This window comes from Sander lucioperca, chromosome 10 (genome assembly GCF_008315115.2).
Source record: "Sander lucioperca isolate FBNREF2018 chromosome 10, SLUC_FBN_1.2, whole genome shotgun sequence".
Lineage (NCBI taxonomy): Eukaryota > Metazoa > Chordata > Actinopteri > Perciformes > Percidae > Sander > Sander lucioperca.
The window spans coordinates 24,975,783-24,997,155 of NC_050182.1; the positions used below are offsets into that span (position 1 = coordinate 24,975,783).

At 41.1% G+C, this 21,373-nt stretch overlaps 1 protein-coding gene across 3 annotated transcripts in view; it reads right to left on the reverse strand.

Moving 5' to 3' along the window:
* Window positions 1–19: 19 nt before the first annotated feature.
* ttyh1 (tweety family member 1) overlaps window positions 20–21,373 on the reverse strand; it is a 22,583-nt gene continuing 1,229 nt past the window's right edge. Inside the window, exons 2-15 of one of the 3 annotated variants that reach the window (XM_031299442.2) lie at window positions 18,095–18,260; window positions 16,395–16,624; window positions 13,790–13,901; window positions 10,895–11,229; window positions 8,359–8,454; window positions 8,081–8,153; window positions 6,627–6,702; window positions 6,414–6,469; window positions 6,030–6,122; window positions 5,841–5,933; window positions 5,604–5,743; window positions 4,575–4,742; window positions 2,944–3,022; window positions 20–1,096 (exon numbers count right to left, since the gene is read on the reverse strand). In XM_031299442.2, the coding sequence (XP_031155302.1) occupies window positions 1,013–1,096; window positions 2,944–3,022; window positions 4,575–4,742; window positions 5,604–5,743; window positions 5,841–5,933; window positions 6,030–6,122; window positions 6,414–6,469; window positions 6,627–6,702; window positions 8,081–8,153; window positions 8,359–8,454; window positions 10,895–11,229; window positions 13,790–13,901; window positions 16,395–16,624; window positions 18,095–18,229 (1,770 nt within the window). In that variant the 5' untranslated portion in view covers window positions 18,230–18,260 and the 3' untranslated portion in view covers window positions 20–1,012. The remainder of the gene's footprint in view (window positions 1,097–2,943; window positions 3,023–4,574; window positions 4,743–5,603; window positions 5,744–5,840; window positions 5,934–6,029; window positions 6,123–6,413; window positions 6,470–6,626; window positions 6,703–8,080; window positions 8,154–8,358; window positions 8,455–10,894; window positions 11,230–13,789; window positions 13,902–16,394; window positions 16,625–18,094; window positions 18,261–21,373) is intronic. The other 2 variants (XM_031299444.2, XM_031299443.2) reach the window with 2 other exon arrangements.

The following is a 21,373-nucleotide window of genomic DNA, read 5'->3' on the forward strand; positions in this document are numbered from 1 at the left end:
AGACACGATGAAGACCAAGTGAAGGTTATTGAAGTTATTTTTATTTATATTAGACTCTTGAGTGTAAAAGGATGCCATTCAAAAGGAGCATTGATTACCATACAAACTCAATTCAAGGGTTAACAAGGTCAGTTGGCAAGGACGGGGGATTCAATGAAATCTCCAACATACCAGACCAAATATATACACAAAACATCTTGGAGAGATCTCAGAAACCCAATGCTATACATAGTTATTATTGCTAGTTACGGTAGGGCTACTGCAGCACCAGTAGCAAGAATCATATTGCTATGTACCTGCTGTCATTGCATGGGATTTGTAGTTCTCCATTCAAGACTTGAGTGGCGGCAGTTCTCCATCCAATCATTAAAACAGGGTCTTGGCAGCCCGCAAGTATTTTTTAAGAGCAAATGTTCTTGATTAATCAGATATTATAGACAGTGAGATATACAGAATACCATAAGGTAATACAAGGAAAATACAGAATTTCCACCTATAAAAAGTAACAATAAAAAAAACATGATACCAAGTGAAGGAACTGCATAACCACAGAAAAAAATGTGTCTTGTTGCTACGTGCCAGTGCTTTTCTACAACAATATTTATATAAAAACTTAAAAATAAATCGGTGGTACTGATACATTTAAGAATATAAAACTACAACGTAGTAACGTCAATACCATTCTGACTTGCCTCACCACTGTTCACAGTTTACACAGAGTTTGGACAGATGAGGGGAACGAATTTAGACCAAGTGGGCTTGGTACATAGCTTTGCACAACCATCCTACCACCATTATCATTGTCGGTTATATCAACAATCCATTTAGACCTGTTTCTTTTAAGTGCTTCTAATAATAATAATAATATTCAGTGGTACTGACATAACGCACTTTGAATTGACACCTAGCATTCATTTCATTTAGATTAGTTTGTTTTTCATTTCAGTAAAATGTCCATTCATATGAAAACTAAACATTTTTTTTCTATACAATTCCTAACAAAAAATAATAATCAACGTGAATACAGGTTCCTCGAATGGGCGGGGTTGGGGTGTGATTGACTCCCCCCGTAACCAGTCAGCATGCTGGGAGAGTACTGTACGTCCAGAACAACGATGGGAGTCAAAAGGAGAGAGGTCGAGGTGGTCCATAAAGGTGTATTGAAAGAGAAAAAAGAGAACAAAATGTGTTATTCACACATGTGATCACCTCAAGAGTAGAAGACAGCACGACATGTTTTGCTCACTATCTGACCAACAGGCTTTAATACTACTATGCAGAATTTAATTGTTTTCAAATTAAACTCAAAGGAGAAGTAACGCTGTAAATATTACTGCTTTACTTTATTCCCTCCTAAAAAGTAACTGTTTACAGCCAGTCAAGAAGACTAATGCAGTTCTTAATATGTTCATTATTTTGACAAGAAAATGTACTAAAGGTCCACTTACTAGTTTTTTCCAGATTTCAGTTGCATTTCATGGTGTTCTTTAACACATGCAGTTTGCTCATTTGTCATGCAGATAGCATGTCATCACAAGACAATGTTTGGTCCTGTGATAAATTGGGGTCATTTATTGGGTGGGGGGGGGTGGATTCAAACGCCAGACTTCGTCTGCTGAGGAAGACCATGAGATGCAACTGAAAGTTCAAGAAAAAGCTAGTGAGGGGGAACTTGAATTATTTTACTGATTTCCTTTATAACTTCCTTCTTCCAAAGTAACTGTTTACAGTCAATTAAGAAGATTATTTTGACAAAAAACTAAAAAATCTGGGTCAAGATCATCTAACTAGCTTTTTCTGAAGCTTTCAACTGCATCATATGGTCTTCCCCAGGGAATGGAGTTTGCTCAGTTGTCATGAGACTGTAAGTCTGGTCGCGTGATAATGTGGTCATATGTCTCAGGTCTCTCCGCACCCGTACCAGCAGGTTCAGAGGAAGCTTCTTTCCTGCGGCTGTCACCCTACTGAACCCTTGCTCTGCATCCCGGTGATAATTTAACCTACTAAGCCCCCCCCCTCCCCCGGGCGATTTGCACTACCCCACCCTTACTGTTCTATTTATTTATTTACAAATGTACATACTGTAATTACACCTATACATAGCCATATTCTACTGCTCTTCATACTATTCATCCTGCACATACACTTATTGTTACTACTTTTATAATGTTACCACACTGCACATCATATCTGTCTATATGGTTCATTCAGAATATCCATATTTATTCTGTTTTTCTTATTATATATTCTGTTAATACACTGCATATATCTATATCTATATTATTCTTACTACTAGTATAATGTCACTGCTACTACATTGCACATATCTGTATGTTGTTCATACATTGTTCATATTACATAGCCATATTTATTCTGCTCTTATAACACTGCAATATATTTCTTGTCCTGCCTATGCACCACCTGTCTATACTTTGTATATCACATTGCACTTTTTTTTTTGCACTTCTGGTTGGACGCAAACTGCATTTCGTTGTCTTTGTACTTGTACTCTGCACAATGACAATAAAGTTGAATCTAATCTAATCTAATAAGTATATCTTCCTCAGTAACCATGAGATACAATTGAAACCTACCAATTTCATGCTGAATGCTCATTATTGTTCATTATATTTAAATTGTTGTTCTTGGTCAAGGTAAGGTATTCTGTAAAATGGCCAGATAGTGATAATAAAACATGAAGAGCTCTCACAGTTATGTTAGTAACAAAGAGTTATGTACAAGTAAATCAGGAAAAATATGTAATTTCTTGTTCATGTTTTTGCAGTTTTTGAAGCATCGAAAAGAAGAAAAGGCCAGCCCACAGGGTCCTGCGAGGTCACCATGTTAGTCCGTTTGCTACTGATTATTAAAGCGAGCGTGTGCACTGACAGCATGATAAAATGGCACAGATTGCGATGGCGTCACAAGTACAGAGGAACTCACAGAGGGGGGTGGGGACTGCCTGTCAGTCAATGGTAGGCTCTCATAGCCAGGGTTGCCATTGGAGGAAACGTTTGGAGTCCTGTATGGAGATAGAAAGAGACAAGGACAGAAGAGAGATGGCGAGGAGGAACGGAGGATGAAGGAGAGAGGGAAACAGGGGTGAGACACGTTGAGAAAGACAGACGGGACGGGGGCCGCAGGGTGACGGGAGCCAAGGACAGGTGACAGGAAAGAAGGAGAAAGAGCGGTTAGAAATATAGTGCGGAAAAACACAGCACTCAGTATAACTAGTAGATATTAGTACTACTGGCACTCAAGCAAGGCACTGAGAGCAGCAGCCGCAGCAGGCGTACAGTCCACTCCTGACTGATGATGCACTGCAGGGTTTATACATGAATCTGCAATTACATGCATTTAGAGCTGTGTGTGACTCATCCGTCCCATTTCAGCTGTAATGTTGTTTTCCTAATGAATCTGTTTATCTGCATGATAAACCCCAGAAAGCTTTTAAAGCAATTCTGAGCAGATTCCATTTAAGAGAAGTGGACTGTGTTTTTAGTGCTAGCTGAGTTTCTGAGCCTTGACAGTTTGGTTTAGTCAGTATCCTTGTACTTTTGTGTTAATATTAGATATGGAAGCAGTCAAGATGATCAGCTGGCATTAGAATTGGAAGTTAAATAGTCCACAATTAAGTTTCTCAGAGCTCTAACTACGCTTGGAAACAATCAGTGAGGGAGAAAGGGAAAAAAACATAAGATGAGAAAATTGAAAGTGAGAAATAAGGGAGAACCAATAAGGAAAATGAGGTCATGATAATAACAAAGGACAGATCCAGAGAAATAACTTGAGAGATTTGGACACCACAGTGAGGAGACAGATGAGAGTGATGCAGAAGGTTTTTTTTTTTGAGGGGGTGGGGGGGGGGGTTACCTATAGTCAACCTGAGCCTCACATCGCCGGAGTTTTTACGAGCGCGGCCTCGTCAATGACACCCTCCCCCCAACACAGCAGTAGTCTACTACTGTTTAGGAGACAGGACGCCATTTGAGACAAGATCTGTGAAAATGACCGAGCGGCCTACATCGTCTGTCCTGAAACACTCGACAGACGAATAGACAGACACACAGACAGACAGACAGACCTCTGGAGTTGTGTCTGTTTCTCTGCCTACACTGTAGTCCATATTGACCTGTCTGTGTGTCTGTCTGCAATGCATGTGGTTAACCTGACAGCTCTGTGGTTTTGGACTAAATGTCTAGATAGAGACAAAAGTGTGTGAACCTAGCTGACTATACTGCACTCCCACTACTCTCTATAGTAAAGATATGTGTGCAACATCTGTTACTGTTTTGAGGGGGAAATCTGTGATTTCTTCACCAAAAAGACTATGTGTCTGCACAAAAACATATCAATAGTGCTCAATAAGTCTCTATATGTTGTTTAAGTATATTCTGTGTGCATCCTGGACTTTTTACAATCCCTGATCTGGGTCTATCAGTATAAAAGTTGTCCAAAGGTACAGATCTTGACACTGTCAAAACTGTATCTAAGAGCAACCTCCTCCTCTTTCATCTGGGACGTTGTGTCTGTCTGTCTGTCTGTCTGTGTGTCTGAGTGTCTGTGTTACTCACGGGAGGGGCGGCGCGCTAGAAAAGGGGGGCGTCCACCCGGCCCCCGGGTAATTATAGAAGGGGGCCATGGCCCCTCGCTGAGACCCCGTGGCCGTCTGTCTACGTGCCTGATGGGAGGTGAAGGGGTCCTCACTCTCGCTGTCCGAGTCTTCGTACTCCTCTGATTCACTGTCGTCGTCCATGAAAGAGACAGAGAGGGACACGTGTGAGCAGAGAAATGATAAGTGCCAAGACATCCCCGTGATTCTCTCTGTCACTATTCATCATTAGTTAGACGCTGATATTCCAAGATAAAAAAAAAAGGTATGAGATGCACACTTCAGATGGTAAAAGTGAAGTATTTATCCACAAATGGTTACCACAGAAAACGTCAAATTACTGACGTACAGGACTGCTGCACTAGCAGCACCAATCACAAACTACATAATCTTGCTGTTCGCTTTTGACACTTGAAGACGATTGTCGTGGTTTTCTGCATACCTGGAACTCACTACCTACTCCATATCCATCTCAGCAGCTCCAACAAACCTGTGCCACTGCTACCAAACTCCTGAATATGCAAAAACAAAATTAGTTTTGAGTAATCTAGAAGTGGGTTGAGGAAAGCCAAAATTCCAGCTATTATTATAATTTTTATGTAAAGGTTAAGTATGACTGTATATCTTTTTTTTTTAGAGGTGTTAGACTTTAGCATATACCCATTTTTATGGCTAAATTTCAACCAACTACCTCTTATACACTACATTTTTCCACGTTGTATGCCAAGCAGCATTGTATAAACTCCAACATTTTGTAATCATTATCTGATGGATTCATTGCTTCTCAGGAACTTGAACCCAACATGAATCTACGCTGTCTTGCACAGTCTCATTCTTTTACTACTTTTGGCAGTGTTTATGCTCTGCAATTCAAAGTTTATACAAATGAGCGTGAGTGGATGAAAATAACAATGTCGTAGACATTGATAGCTGATCGCAGCAAAAATAACAGCACTTATGCACATATATACACACATATTCACACTCTCACCTGGGGAAGCTCCTCCAGGCACCGGGCAGAGAGCAGAGGATGGCAGTGAAGGCCAGAGCAGAGAGGAAAGAGTAAAGGGAGAGGTAGAGCAATCCCTCCATCCCATCATAACACAGACCTTTCAAAGAGTCAATGTAGTCCTAAAAGAAAAAAAGATAGATATATAAATGAAAATAAAGAAGCAGTACTTTGGTAATACACTGTTAGTTCAGGTCCTGTTACATGAACTTGGGTTACCTTATTCAGACCTCGGCAGTTCAGCAGTGCCACCAACTGATGAAAGTTGCCCTCTGTGGAATTGAGTATCTGCTGAACCTCCCTGAGTGATTTCTGTAATGACGAAAAAATTACAACAAGAAAAGAAATCACTAAAAAGGCAGCAGAAATGTTATTTTATAAGCTGCGTGTTTACACATTATAACATACCTCAGCTTTTGGGAACTGTGTGAGAGCATTTCTGTCCAGACTGGAGAGCTGTGTGTGAATGTTGGACAGCGCCCTTTGCGACTGGGTCAGCAGCTGCAGCCAACAAGTCAGTGGAGTTAAGAGCTTTTCATTTGCATCGTTGCTCATATATACCATTAATATGCTAATATGCTAATATGCTAGCTATTTATCTGGAGAGTGGATCATTTAAGGACAGGACACGCAACAGCAGCTGTGCCTCCTCTCCTCAAATCATTTATCCTTCACTGGCCTTGAGCAAGTCTGACATGCAACCTGTTTACTTATATCAATGAGGGTGAGAGTGTCAGCTAAATGTTCTATGTTATATACACAAGACATGTGACTGACAGGAGGTCACATTACCTGCTGGAACGGACTGTTCATGCGCCTGCTGCAGGTCAGGTAATAATCCAACACATCTGAATAGCCAGCAAAACACCAGTGCACAACACATCAGTGCATAATAGAAACATTTCACTCATTGTGCTGACATGAGCACAGTTGGGCGGTAAATCAAGTGCATTGCAGAAATGGGAAACAACTAGCACTTTGTACAGGGACAGATTGATACTGTACCTGAGCTGGTCCCAGTGTTGAAGTGGGTGGAGTTGACTACAAACGTGTTTGGATCTGAGCAGAAGTCACTGAGAGCCTGGCAAAGCAGCGAGAGTGACGGGAGAGCGTGAAAGGATGACAGGAAAAAAAGAGAGAAAAAAATCATCAGGAGAGAGACACTGACCGACTGACATACTTACCTCCTGGATATCTGACAGCTGCTCACAATATAGTGGCACATATTGATCTGCCTGCATCACATGCTGTCCTGGATAAATCTGCGCTACACTCATCACTTATATCCTCCCCTCTGTTTTTCCATATCATATCTATATACTGCTGTACCCTCTGGCTTATTTTTTGAAGAGGATGCATTTAGGTCAGAGATAGCACACCCACAAACAAACTCGGCTTGAGATCGCCCACCAGAAGAGGGAGTGAGAGCCACACAGAGAGTCCGGCAGCTGACGGGAAAAGCGGCGACCCGGGACAGAATAAAGTGGGCAGGCCCACAGCTGGCCCATTGTTTCCCTGTCGGTGACCAGGGACAGAGCGGCTCTGTGTGGACCCACAGGCCTTGGGACCATCTCCCGCCAGCTCCACATGACACTGAGTCTCTTAAAGTGGGCAGCAGTGCTGAGAAACCATTTACCCTCTTCACACACCCCCAGCCCTGACCAAATCACTCTCCCCTTCAGAGAGTATAACTTCACAGGGGGAACTGAAAAAGGACACTCCTCTGTTTGAGACATACAACACTTTCTCTGTGCTTTGTTCTTGATAAATGTTACTGACTAGATTTATGCCTGTAAGACAGAGCACACTGCTATCATGTTTAGGCGTTAAAAGCAGAACATTGTCCAGCAGAATGTTAGTGAATTTTACTTTCACAGGATTACACTCACACTTCCACCTCTGTGCAGGCTCAGTCTGAAGGCCCGAGGGGCCGAGGTACAGCAACGGCTTCATGTCTTGCACTGTTGATGGCAAGCTGATGCTTTACCCACTCTGTCTCTCTCTCACTTCACTTTAGCTCTCGCTCTCTCTCTTAAACTCGAGATGCACTCTCCCGCTCTTCCTCTCCCTTCCTCTCTCTTGTTGAAAGCACTTCTCTCTTCCATCTTCCATCTTTACTTCTCGAGGCCAAACGCCCACACACAAATCACTTACACAAAAACACACACTTTAATGCACAAACACAATTTGTTCACAAACGCGCTTGTGCACCCGCACATTGAATCTTTAATCTCTGTTCCATTTTCCTGCCTCTTTGGTCCTCTGCCATGACTGCAGCGTTCCCTAGGAGGCAGATCTTTTCACAGTTTAGCATGGCTTTGGCCTCATGTAGCTCTCTTCCCTCAGCTGTGATCCCTCCCATGACAGTCCTATTCACTTCCTATTCCTCCAGCCCTTCATCCCTCCGCTCCCTCCCTCCGGCCTGGCTTCACCAAAACAGTTTTACTGGGTCTACTCACCACTACAGTGGCTGTCTCCAAGCCCAGGGAGCCCCAGCTTAGGAAGAGAGCCAGCCACGCCAGCACAGTCATCCTGTGGGGGGAACAGCACAAACTCTTCAGCCAAGAGGACACCCTGACCATCAATCCAGTGTTGTATGGTCTGTGTCTAAAGATATAAGAGTGTGTGTGTGTGTGTGTGTGTGTGTGTGTGTGTGTGTGTGTGTGTGCGTGCGTGCGTGCGTGCGTGCGTGCGTGCGTGCGTGCGTGCATGCATGCGTGCGTGCTTCCATACTCACAGGATGAGCAGCCAGCGGGCTTGCTTGGCCAGTCCCAGCAGGATGAACAGACACACTATGAGGTCAAGCAGCAGCAACAACACGTATGATAGCCACCTAGTGTAACAAAGAAACACAACATAAAGCAAATGCCATTACATTAAAAATGTTATAAATGTTAAGTGTGCAAGGTTAGTCTTGACCTTAAAATAAAAAAATCTCCTAAAAAGTTAGTTTTTGGGCTTTTTCCGCCTTTAATTTTAACAGGACAGCTAGGTTAGAAAGGGGAGAGAGAGGGGGGAGACATGCAGGAAATTGTCACAGGTCAGATTCAAACCCTGGACCTCTGTGTCGAGGCACTAACCTCTCAGTATATGTGCGCCTGCTCTACCCACTGACCCAACCCGGCCACGTGTTATGCTGTTTTAACCCACAGGGGATACTACACTGCAGCCAGAAATGTTGCTGCTTTAAAAAAAAAACTGTGGTTAGTACACCGTATGCTTATGAATACGAGCTAAAATGTCTACTGGCTCCTCTCCTTTTTCAGTTGCAATTTCAAGCTTGGCACCTTTTTTAAAGCTTATTAGTTTTGATTATGTCAACTTAGCCAGTGTGTTTTTGGTGATGTGTGAAATATGCAGCGTTCCTTTCATCACATTCAGATTTTTCCACTTGATGTGGGATTAAAACTTGCTATCTTTGTCCACCGTTCCAAGAATTAAAACTCCTGAGTCTAATAAGATTATTCTGTTAACACTACTGATCTGGAATATGCATCAATGTCGCTGTTAAAGAGAAATGAGACATTCACTCAATGTCTGCCTGTGGTCAGCTTGAATAGCTTTGTTTGCTTTTTAAGATAAGGCACAAGACTCCATTGTATGAGATCAGGTGGTTAGAATGAGGTTGAACCTTACTTCACCTCTCACTGTTTAAAGGGAGGAATACATTACATTGCCTGTGTTTGCTGTGTGTGGTTAGTCTATGTCTAGAGTACTTTCATGTAAGGTCAATGTTAATTTCTGTATCTGGACTCTCGAAAACGAGATGGTTCATCTCAAGGGGTTATTCTTCTTCAATAAATAAATGTCAAATAACAATGTTGTTATTATTATGGAATATGGAATATAAAAGCATCCCATCATTATGAGTCAGAACATTTGGTCATTTTTAAAAATAAAGTTTCCATTGCATTACCCTTAACAAATCCAGCCATCTTTATAAACATGCAACATTTATGAAAGGCTGGATCGGATAGTTTCCTCAGCCTCTCACACTCAGAACACGGGTGTGTTGATAAACATTGACGCACAATATACCATTGTGAAATTGATCCAGACGGTTTATGTGCATGCTCCTCCTAAGCTAATAAAAAGGATTGATTGTATTTTACCTACTGATACTTCTGCTGAACAAGTTGTAAAAAGTCATATTTGTGACTATCTAAGTAAATCTATACGTTTAAGGCCACAATGTTAAACAACTGAATTGGAAAACTGACAGATCAGTATTAGTGGGTAGTGAGTTTTGTAAATGGGAAGAACAAGAAACCAGACTGTTTTAAAACAGAAGTTACGCCATTTAATTTATTTGAAACTGCTAAAGCATGCTTCAGAGGAATGGCTATTTCTTGCACAATTACTGAGAGAAACAAATACATTTATGAGCAAAACTATCAGAGGACAGACTGTAAGCAAATAAAAAACATAAACAGCTACCAATCGAGGCAAATTGGGAGAAAGCTTAAGTTTTTTTCCCAGAAAGGTGACTATCGCTGCCAATGTTTACTGTTGGTGGTGTGGCGGTAGACATCATTTTCTGGGGAATTTCTGAGTCTGAGCATAAAACAAACATTTAGGGAAATATGTGTTTCTTTTTAAATGTAGTTACCGAAAATAATTTCATTGATAGACAAGTTTAAATATTGATAAACAAAATCAAATCTTGTTGAATCTGAGTAACACTTTATTTTACGGGTCAGTTTTTCTAGGAAGTTCCCTGGGAAAAAATGTATAGTTTCTTACTAATTATGGGGACATTTGTTTTTATGTTTGAAAAGAGTGCTCCATTTAAAGCCAAGAAAATATTGCAATGATCATCCCTTATTCATTTATAACTGAAAACTTTGTTCATAAAAGGCATGTTGATTTGTATTTTTGCATGTTCAGGTGACAAATGCAATACTGTATTTTCCTTCCAGTTTGAGCAAAATTATGTAGTTCTTGCCAGGGAACTACTTTAAATGTTTTTAATTATTTGGAAATTACAGACCAATAAAGAAGTGTTAGCTAACTTTTTTTATTGAATTGGCCTTGAATTGGATTGTGTCATACAGAAATATATGTTTATCATATTTGGATTGGATTGTGGGCCATCTATCTACTGTAGATCTTTTCTGAATCATCTGAAATACACACACCCCTAATATGCATATGGAAACATATCTGGACAGCATTTATTATCATTGACTAATAATAATCCAAAAAAATAAATTTATTTCCAGCCTGTATTTGATCCAAATTAAACATCTAACAGATCTGGACTGCAGCCTCACCTGTAGTCCTCATTGGCCATCAGCGTGTTGGCAGCCCAGCCAGGTGAGAAGGGGCTGGGCATCAAGCCACTGGTAGGAACCACTGTAGGGGCCACAGAGGGAGGTACTGGGGTTAGAGGAATGATGGACGCCCCGCTGATACTGTCATTCCCTAGGCCTGCGTCCACACTGGCCCGAGCCATGGAGATGGAGGACAGGAGGTTGATCACGTTCTCAGATAACCTCCGGCAGTTCCGGGTCGACACCAAGAACGGTTTACTGCCGGTAAAGAGCTCCTCCATTGAGGTCAGGGGGCCAGAGACAGACAGCTGCAGCCCAGAAATTGTGTCTGAAATCTTGGAGAGGGAGGAAGGAAGAATGTGAGGGGATTTACTGTAAGTGGGACGGAAACCACAAAACAGAGATGATGATGCTCATAAAATCGTGGCCAGCTTGGAGTGGTTTTGGTTATGAGATAGAGAACTGAAGATTGTGGGCATCTGGTGTCTCAGCTCACTAATGCATGTCCCTCACAATCTATAAAAAAATCAGGGGGTAAATCCTTCACTTTTACTCCTACTTACCTAAAGCGATTCATCTAATTTCCTTTGATATGAAAATACTTTTAAATATACAACACCTCAAGGTCTCTTAAGTTGATTAAGAGGAGATGGGAGATGGCTGCAGTACAGAGACAGACACATTCCTTTTGTATGAATCATGATGAATAATTTGTTATCTGTCTCTGCTATCTGCTTTTTTGTAAAGCTTATTTCTTGTTATCTAATATCTCTATTACATACCCATACATACATTTCCGTATTTTACATAAATGTACACAACTAAGTGTATAGCCTTAGTTTTCATTTGTTTAGCTTTAGTCCATGCTTATTATATGATTTCTCCTATATACCTTGTCTACCTTGCCTGGGTCCAGACCTCAGGATCTGCCCACTCTACGAGTGTAACAAGTTGACAGTTCTGCCTGATCTCAGCAGGATTTCTTTCCTTCTCCAGTTAGGTTTTCTTTTGCTTTCCATTTCCTGTTATTTCATTTTTCTATTTTGTCAAATACTATATATCTATAATTTTTTTTTATATATCTTTAGATTTTTGTTAATTCCACAAGTCAAACACATGTAAAATGACATTTGAAAAAATCTAAATTTCAGATGTTTTTCAATCAATCAATCAATCAATCAAAATGTATTTATATAGCACTTTACAGCAACCAGCAGGTATCCAAAGTGCTTAACATCAGAAATAGTTTTTGTTGAAATAATAATAAGATAAGATATATAATGGACAAATAAAGATTTGTCCATTTCAAAAATAAATTACTGTATATTTCTAATAACGTTACTACATGTTTATATTACATTTTTGCATATGTCAAAACAGAACAGAAACAGAAAAAAATCACTGTATTAAAAACCCTGTTTAACATGTCACAAATTCCTTACAGTATATGCAGGGAAGTCATGTGTGCATTTTTCTCTGTTTAAGTTCAATATGTATATTTGAAAATCTGCATAGCTAGACATAACTAAAATAGCTGACTTCTTTTTCACTGAGCGACAGAGTGTGAGAGAATAGGCTCATTTTATCTCCCTTAATATTGCTGTTAGTTCATATATGTCACATATTTTAAAGCAATGCTCCTTGTTTTGTTAGTTTGTCAAAACACAATCTTCTAATATATATAAATGGGTGTGTTTAGAGCTGAAAAGGTGTCTGTGTGTTGTGTGGGTGGGCACGAGGGGGCTTCCATGAAAAATAAATCACTATGAAGAGATGCCTTTGTTTAAAACAGTTAGGGAAGCACTGGGGTAAATATTCCTGCTCAGACTAAACTCTCCAGTGGGAGTAAGTTTCTTGATAAATGTGTCTTATTATTCACATTTAGCAAATAAATGCTTGTATTAAATATTATCAATAAAGAAAAGGTAATGCCTGCACACTTAACTTCATGCCACAAAAGTTTAATAATGACAATGTATCGATCTTACTTGGGTCTGCGTCAGATCAAAATGTTTGAAAAGTGGAAACCACATCCATATTTACACGTCATGCGCACCAATAGGCTGACAAGCTCTATGATGGAAAGTACTTTCGATGTACTTTATTGAATTGTTAATTGTCAATTGTTTTTGGATGTTTTGTCACCCTGGGCATTGTGGATGAACCACACCTGCCATCATAGAGCTCGTCAGCCGGCTGGTTTGCGTGATATATAAATATGGGTGTGGTTTCCATTTGGCAAACATTTTGACCTGAAGAAAATCCAAGTCGGATCTCTCTCTTATTAAACTTTTGTGGCATGGAGTAAGTGTGCAGGCGTTACTTTTTCTTCATTGATGTTGTTTTGTAATAGCCTTGCATCACGTGATGTGCATATTATTACTTTCTTTCAACATATATTAAATATTATTTAATAATAATTATATTATAAATATTATTCTGTCCAGTGTCTGCATGCCTATTCCCTCTCCCTTACTCTCTCTTCCCACTGTGTTTAATGCTATTGCTTTATGAGTGTCAGAGCAGATATCCCGCTCTAATTTTAATAATTGATATGTTAGTTTCTTTGATATGAATGGATATGAGCTGAAGTGATTATCTCATGTATTTTCCCCCACTCATTCAAGTATTCATTATTTATATTACTGTAGTTCTCATGACCTGTATATTCTACAGTAGAAGGAGGACATTTAGCAGTCTGACACATAAACCACTGTCTGACCCCAGGGAAGTTTGTAGCTCATTTTCTTTTTCTCACTGCAGACCACATGTGAGCATGAGTGCATGAGAGTGCGCACACACACACACACACACACACACACACACACACACACACACACACAAGCAGGTTAGATATTCTGCATGACAGTTTGCTTGCAAACTTGCAGCACTCACCAGCAGATCGATGGAAGCTAGCGTATAATTGGCTGTGAGAAGAGACGAGGTCAACTGATACATCCCATCATTAGCCTCGCTGTTGCCATAGAAACCGATGCCTATGGCAACACTGCAAAGGGAGAAAAAAAGGAAACATGTGTGAGGGTGTATATATATGTGTGTGTGTGTGTGTGTGTGTGTGTGTGTGTGTGTGTGAGAGAGAGAGAGATGGGGGAATAGTAGAACAGATAGCAGAGGCATAAATGTAATGTTTAATTTAGTGTGTATGTACATGTTAAATGAATGTGACACAAGGAGATAGAGCTGGAGAGGATGGGATATGTGTGCGCTGGATGAGCATACCAACAGTGGAGCGCCGGGGAAGGAATAAACAGATGATGGGAAAAAAGCTGACTCTTAGCTTAACAGTTAAGCTTCAGCAAGGAAATATTCGAAATGGTAAACAGCGACATGTTTACACATCTTTCCGTTATTCAAATATTCAGATTAAGGCTCGGGACAGATGTTCCGTCAAATCCCCTCAAACCCAAGAGGAATGGTATGACCCAATCTCCCACAAAGTATGTGACCCAGATTAGAAAGCAGGGGGGAAAGGAAAAGGAGTAATGTGTGTCTGCGTCTGTGTGTGCTTTGCATTTCTCGCTGCCAAATGTGAACGCTGCCTAATGCAGCTGCATTTCAAATGACTGTTTTTGTACCTGTGACAAAAAGGCCACCATCTGGGGGAAACATGGTCACATGAAATATTTTCAAGAGGTAAACTACTGCATTATTTTTTTCATCCAGTCTAGCACAGAAAGCTCCTGTATCGAGCAACAGAGGAGAGGACTACTTATCATTAACATTACGCTCCATAAGGGGGAGACACGAACCACATCAACCCACAGTCTGTATATGATGACATCATTATGACAGCTGAGATCAGATCCCTGGTACATTATGTTCTGTGATATAACAATACAGTCTTGGTGCATATAAACGGACTGGAATATAATAACAAGCACTGCTGAAGCATTCAATTGCACTATAATTGTATTGCAGCACACATCTGGGCATGTAGCTTTAGATTTAAAAGGTCTGATGGGCAGCCAAGCTTTTTTGTCAGTGACTTTCGCTTCACAAGAGCGTCTTAGACAGATGTCCATGCAGAGACAGTGTACTGACTTGATGACTGCATGGTCACCAGATCTGAGGGGAACACCCATGGGTAAATGACTACTGTACTGAAGGTGAGCGAGCTGAGATCATCCTCTCTCTCTCTCTCTCTCTCACACACACACACACACACACACACACACACACACACACACACACACACACGTCATAAGCCTGTGGTCGGTAAACAGCAACTTAACGTGACCATCAGCTGTCATCCAGGCCTCCTTTCCTCTCCAGTGACATTGGTGACTGTGTGAGAGACTAAAAAGCACATGACGATGGAGAGGGTGACAGCTTGTGATTCACAGCCTTGTTGCTGTTCCACCTAAAAGAACTGTGCTTAAGTAAAATGTTGAGGTAATTGTACTTTGCTTGAGCATTTCTAGCTTTTAGTTACTTCAACTCCACTACATTTGCACACAGAAAAAACATTAACTTGCGGCCCCTTTCACATTTCACATATCTATGAGTTGTTAGAAGTTTCACCAAGGAACGATTTAACCGTTTAAACTTCTTAGATAGTTCAACATTTTGGGAAATAAGCTTATTCACTTCTTTTGCAGAGAGTACGATGAAAAGATTGATACCACTCTTGTGTCTGTACAGTAAATATGAAGGTACAGCCAGCAGCAGATTAGTTTAGCATAAAGATTGTAAACGGGGACAGAGTCACGCTATCAATCTTTTCATTTAACTTGCAGCAAGAAAGCAAATAAGCTTATTTCCCCCAAAATATAAATAGAAACTATTCCTTTAAACAATGTTAAAATAATCCTATATTTCACAAAAGAAAAAAGAAAAAGAAGTCCAAAAAAGTGATACAAATTTGAGTATCAAAACTTAGTTTTCTACTTTCTACTTTAGGTTTTTCATCATCATCTCACAACCCCTTAGATTTATCTTGTGGCCCATTGGAAGGGGTTGACCCCTGGGTTGGGAACAACTGGACTAAACTTGTTGAAATTAGCTGCACTTCAAACAGCTACGACAGTGAAATGCTGCTTATGCATTGATCAATCTAATAGTCAGGTTGACAGAAGTATTCAGATCTTCCTTCTAAAAGTCGCAATCCCACAGTATATGGAAATACTCCACTTTGAGTAAAGGTTGTGTATTCAAACAAGGAGTGTCAGCAAAGTGTACTTTAAGTATCAAAAGTAATTGTGACATTGTGATATATGTATTATTGTATCATTATTACTGGATTTTTATTAGGGATTAATATCTGAGGGACATTTTATTGTTGTTACTGGTTGAGGTGCAGCTAATTGATTGCTTTGAATTCTGCTGGGTTGTTGCATCATATCTTATGAGCTTGAAAAATCTATAAAGTAACTAGTACTTAGTTACTACTATGAACTAATACTTCATGGTTTGCTGGTTATGTACTCCTACTTAAGTAAGATTATAAAGAGCTCTGTGGTTGATAACGATGCCTTCTTACCAGCACAGCGTGACAGCCGCCACCGCCACCCACGTGACACAACAGATGCCCCGCCCCTTCTTCCCGCTGTAACCGTGACCGGTGCTGGCATCTTCATCCTCCTCCTCCTCCTCTGATCCCTCGCTCCGGTCACCACGGTGACAGCAACAGTAGTGTATGAGGAAGGAGAGGACTACCAAGAGGGAGATGACAAGAGCGATGGCCGATAAACTGGACAAAACCAGCAGAGTCTGAGAAAGGGAGAGGAGGAAAAGAAAGGATGAGTCAGTGAATGAGAAAAATGGCACTTCAACTCCATTTCTACAAGTGGACAAGAACAATTTGAGAAAATTCCAACTAATCCTGTTAAATTCCATAGCTTTGTCATATTGTCCCGCCCCCATTAAGCACCAGGAGATGGTGATTAAAAAGATATACAGTAAGAAGATAAATTGTGTGAAGGAAAGGATAAAGGATACAGATACACGCTGCTTGCAAACATACATTGACAAAAATGGAAATATAACGCAATTAATTTGAGGTGATTTTTGACTTATTTCAAAGGCTTTAACCCGTGAATCCCTGATCTGCACCATAGTGAATATTAATGTCACTAAGCCATATCAGACTTTGCTTTTGATCAGGCTCCATGTCGTAAAGTCAACATTACTGAAATGCATTTTGCTTCAACACATATATCTACAGTATTATCCTTCATCCATCTACCCGTCTGTCACTCCCCATTCCTCCACCTTCTCTCTATCTTACCTCCTGCTCTCTGAAGCCCCTCCTCATCGCTCCACTCTACCCACCCCTCTTTCCCCACGCTCTCCCTCGCTTTCTCTCCCCCACTCTCCCCTCTCTTTCTTTCTATCCACACCACTGAATCTCTATTAATAATCTGTGACCTACATACATCCACTGCCACTCTCTCACTCCCACTCTCACTCTCTCTATTTCTCTCTCTCTGCCTGGTCTTCTGTTAAGCAACCTCCTTGCATTACTCATTCTCTCTCTCACTCTCTCTCTCAGAGCACTTTTAGTCTCTTTTGTCTTTCTGTTCTGCAGGATAATTTGCGTCCCCCCTCTCTTTTTGTACCGCAGAGAAGTCACAAACATGCACTGTGAGACACTGCTGGCTGGAGCGTTTTGTGTAAGAGCCTGTTGGAGGAGAAGAAGGATGAAACCTTGCATTTCGCAGCAGAAACTGCACAGTTAGAACTACACAGACAAAAGCAGCTGTGTAAACCTGCAAGAGGGCTCACACCATGTTGAAGCTCATGCACCTGAAACTAAATTGCATAAAATATCTGCATCCACAGAGGCAGAGGTGCAAGAGACAATTTAGAAGAGAATTGCAACATCTAAAGCAAGGTAGAAAATGAAAAAAGATTAGATGAGCTAAGTGGTTCTTGCAGGGGTCTAGTGTAATCTTACCACCAATAATTAGGTCAATGAGTTGGCATGAAAAAGTGTTTAAGGGACTGTAAATGTAATCATTGTAGCGCTGCAGACTGCTGTAACATTCAGGGATCTATGGAGCAATTTAAAGTGCGATGTAGAGCAAATTGTCCATCATCCAGTCAATTAATTGTAGTACAATGTACCTGTACAGTTATAACTATAAATGAAGCAACAGGGCTGTAAGTATTATGCAACGTGGCGCCTCAGATTGGACAGTTACTGTACAGCATGTGGTGTGGCAGCCAGGTGTCTGTTACCTGCTGGTACTCCCAGCTGTCGGGGACAAAGATGTTGTCCTTCATCTGCATGGTGAGGTCCAGCCGGGGGAGGGCGTGACACACTCTCACCCACAGTGAAGGGGTATAGCTGGGCACTGTTGTCATGGCAGCCATTTTCAACTGTGCCGGGTCCCCCTCCTCCACCCTGCGGGATGGAGAGAGAAGAAAGAATGGTCAGAGCAACCGGGATGTGAAGTAAGAGCAGAGGAGAGGGAAAGAGGGTAAGGACGGGTGAAGGACTTCCTGAGCTGAGAGAACAGCGAGGACACTGGTCCGCGAACTCAGTGGAGACAATTTATGACCAGTGATCACCTGTGCAAAGTAAGGGTCAAAGTGTCAGCCACAGAAACATGCTCTTGAAAGTGTAAATCTGTGTAAAAACCTCACTCAGAGCAGAGGCTGAAGTAAGTGTGGTGTTCTGTTCTTTTGCTTTACCTGTAACACTTCAGGTACAACAGAGTTTGGCTTCACTGGTCTTAGATCAGTTCCTCATGGCACCATGAATGAACAAAGCTAACTTGTTATCAGCTTTACCTGTCACAATCTTCACTTAAATATTTTTGAAACAGAAAACAGCCGTCTTTTGTTGAGGAGCATGTGATGTGCTCAGAGTTCAAACAATTTGTCAGTTCATTAATTCATTAATTAATTAGTCAAGTGGCCGACAGAAAATTCATCTACGGCAATCTTGGTAATCATTTGATTAAGTCATTTGATCAAGCAAAAATGTTGCTGTTTCAAGCATTTCAAATATTTGTATAAAACTATTATTTATGTATATAATAGTTTTATATAATCCTATATAAATCCGAAATGGGTTTCCTCAGGAGGGTGGCTGGCGTCTCCCTTAGAGATAGGGTGAGAAGCTCAGTCATCCGTGAGGAGCTCGGAGTAGAGCCGCTGCTCCTTCGCGTCGAAAGGAGCCAGTTGAGGTGGTTCGGGCATCTGGTAAGGATGCCCCCTGGGCGCCTCCCTAGGGAGGTGTTCCAGGCACGTCCAGCTGGGAGGAGGCCTCGGGGAAGACCCAGGACTAGGTGGAGGGATTATATCTCCAACCTGGCCTGGGAATGCCTCGGGATCCCCCAGTCGGAGCTGGTTAATGTGGCTAGGGAAAGGGAAGTTTGGGGTCCCCTGCTGGAGCTGCTACCCCCGCGACCCGTTACCGGATAAGCGGAAGAAGATGGATGGATGGATAAATTGAATATATTTGGGGTTTGGACTGTTGGTTGGACAAAAAAAACTTTTTTTGATGGCATTTTTCTTTTCTTGTGATGGCATTTTTTAGACTATGTTTTTAAATTTCATCAGCCTGTCATCACCAGACTAAGTCACAAATGAGCAAATGAAACATGCTCTTGCAGATTGATCTGGTTTCCAGGTTAACACTTCATAGCACATATGATAAATCAAAAATGATCAACCGATTAAATGATAATAATTGTCAGTAGCAGCCGGGGGGGGGGGGTTGCCTTGAACACAAGGAGATTACATGACTATATATAACAAATGGCTGTTATTCAAAGACCTCTCTCTTAACCTTATGAAGAGGGTTATCTGCTAGAGGAAGAGCATGGATTATATAGGGGATATATGGTGTCTTTGAAGAAGTCTTCCTGGCAGAGTATATGCAGGAGAAGAACATTGTATGAGGTACCAAGAGGACCATTAAACAAAGAATGATATATTTGACTGCATCATCAACCACTGCTTACTAAAGCTGGCCAAGGGGGAGAAAGTAGGGTAAATACAAGGGGTAAATCCGTTTAGCCAAAACATACACTGGAATCCTTATTACAATGACAGAGCAGAGGGGGGAACAGAGGGCGAGACGAGAGCCTGGTTGGCCTCTGATATCGGCTGCCCAGATTAAGAGACCATCAGAGCTTTACTGTTTAAGAAAGGAGCATTTTAAGACAGCTCAAGAGAGGAGAGCACAGAGAGAAGCGTTCACAACAACAGCATTGATTCTTAAATACAAAAGGTTATACAGCTCCGCTCACTGCTGATATTACAGACAGATACAGTAACGTCAGATAGATTTTGAATTAAAGGCCTTTATTGTCTTTTAATGCAGCTGTTATTTATTCAGTACAACTCTCAATCACCCCTGCTGAGGCTTTTTACTGTCCCTATTGATTCATGCATAATTGTGTTAAATACTGTGCCTGATAACAAAGTTTAGATTTTGCCACATGTCACATTCAATGCCAGACAATTTCCTATTCAGATTTTGGGCGTTTATGGCTCAGAACAAGTTTGCTCATAGGCCAGACAGGGCTGCAGTAAGCCCATTACAATAAGCCTGTTCACCTTAATGGTTCCAGCAGCCCAACTGTCACAAATCAAATCATTGCCAAACTCCATTTCCCTTATTAAAACGAAGCTGAACATAATGGTTCACACACGCTGCAAGAGTTGCATCCATCCACCGCACATCAGCAGTGTAAACAGACTGTGTTCTGTTATTTTTATGCATTCCTTCATGACCATTTATCTTGAGTGAGTTCATTAGATTAGATGTTGTATAGGAGCTGTGAGGCAGGTCTATGAGGTGCATTTATCAGACTTGGAGACAATAAAAGCTTTTTAAGAGGCATAATAATCAAGTGAGGGAATAATTCCACAATCAAAGGAGAATCATTCTACCTGTGACCACCAACACCAATAAAGTGGGGTCAATATAGAAAAGCATTTCCTTTGATGGATGACAATATTGCACTAATGATTTTCACAGAGGTGTGTGGCAGATAATGGTCATAGTCCTCTGGAGCAGCAGTTACTCAGCAGTTGTCACAGATAGGAAGCCTCAATTTGACGTGATGTCTCCTGCCAGCTTGTTATCATGCCTGTAACCATTGCATAACTGAAGCCACATAAATATGATTTTGAGTTCAGTCGGTGGAGAGGAAAAGAAAAAAAGGGAGAGACGAGGAGAAGGATGGCAAAGACTCTCACCCAACCGTGAGCTCTTAAGAAAAAGAAGAAGAAAAAAACAGGCGAATAATTCTGTTGCCTTCAGTCTGCACGGAGCTCAGACTGAACAGAGAATGAAATCACTTGCGTGAAATGAGACTCCATGATGTCTGAATGTAAAGAAAAGGGCCATTTTGTGAGGCAGCTAATGAGAACAAGGCTGAGGCATCTCTGTCAGCTGAATTTAGGATCATCTTTAGCACATAAAATTCATCTCCACCTTCATCTTTTTATGACAATACAACTCTCTTGAGCAGAAGATATAATTAATGTGGTCCTTGTGCT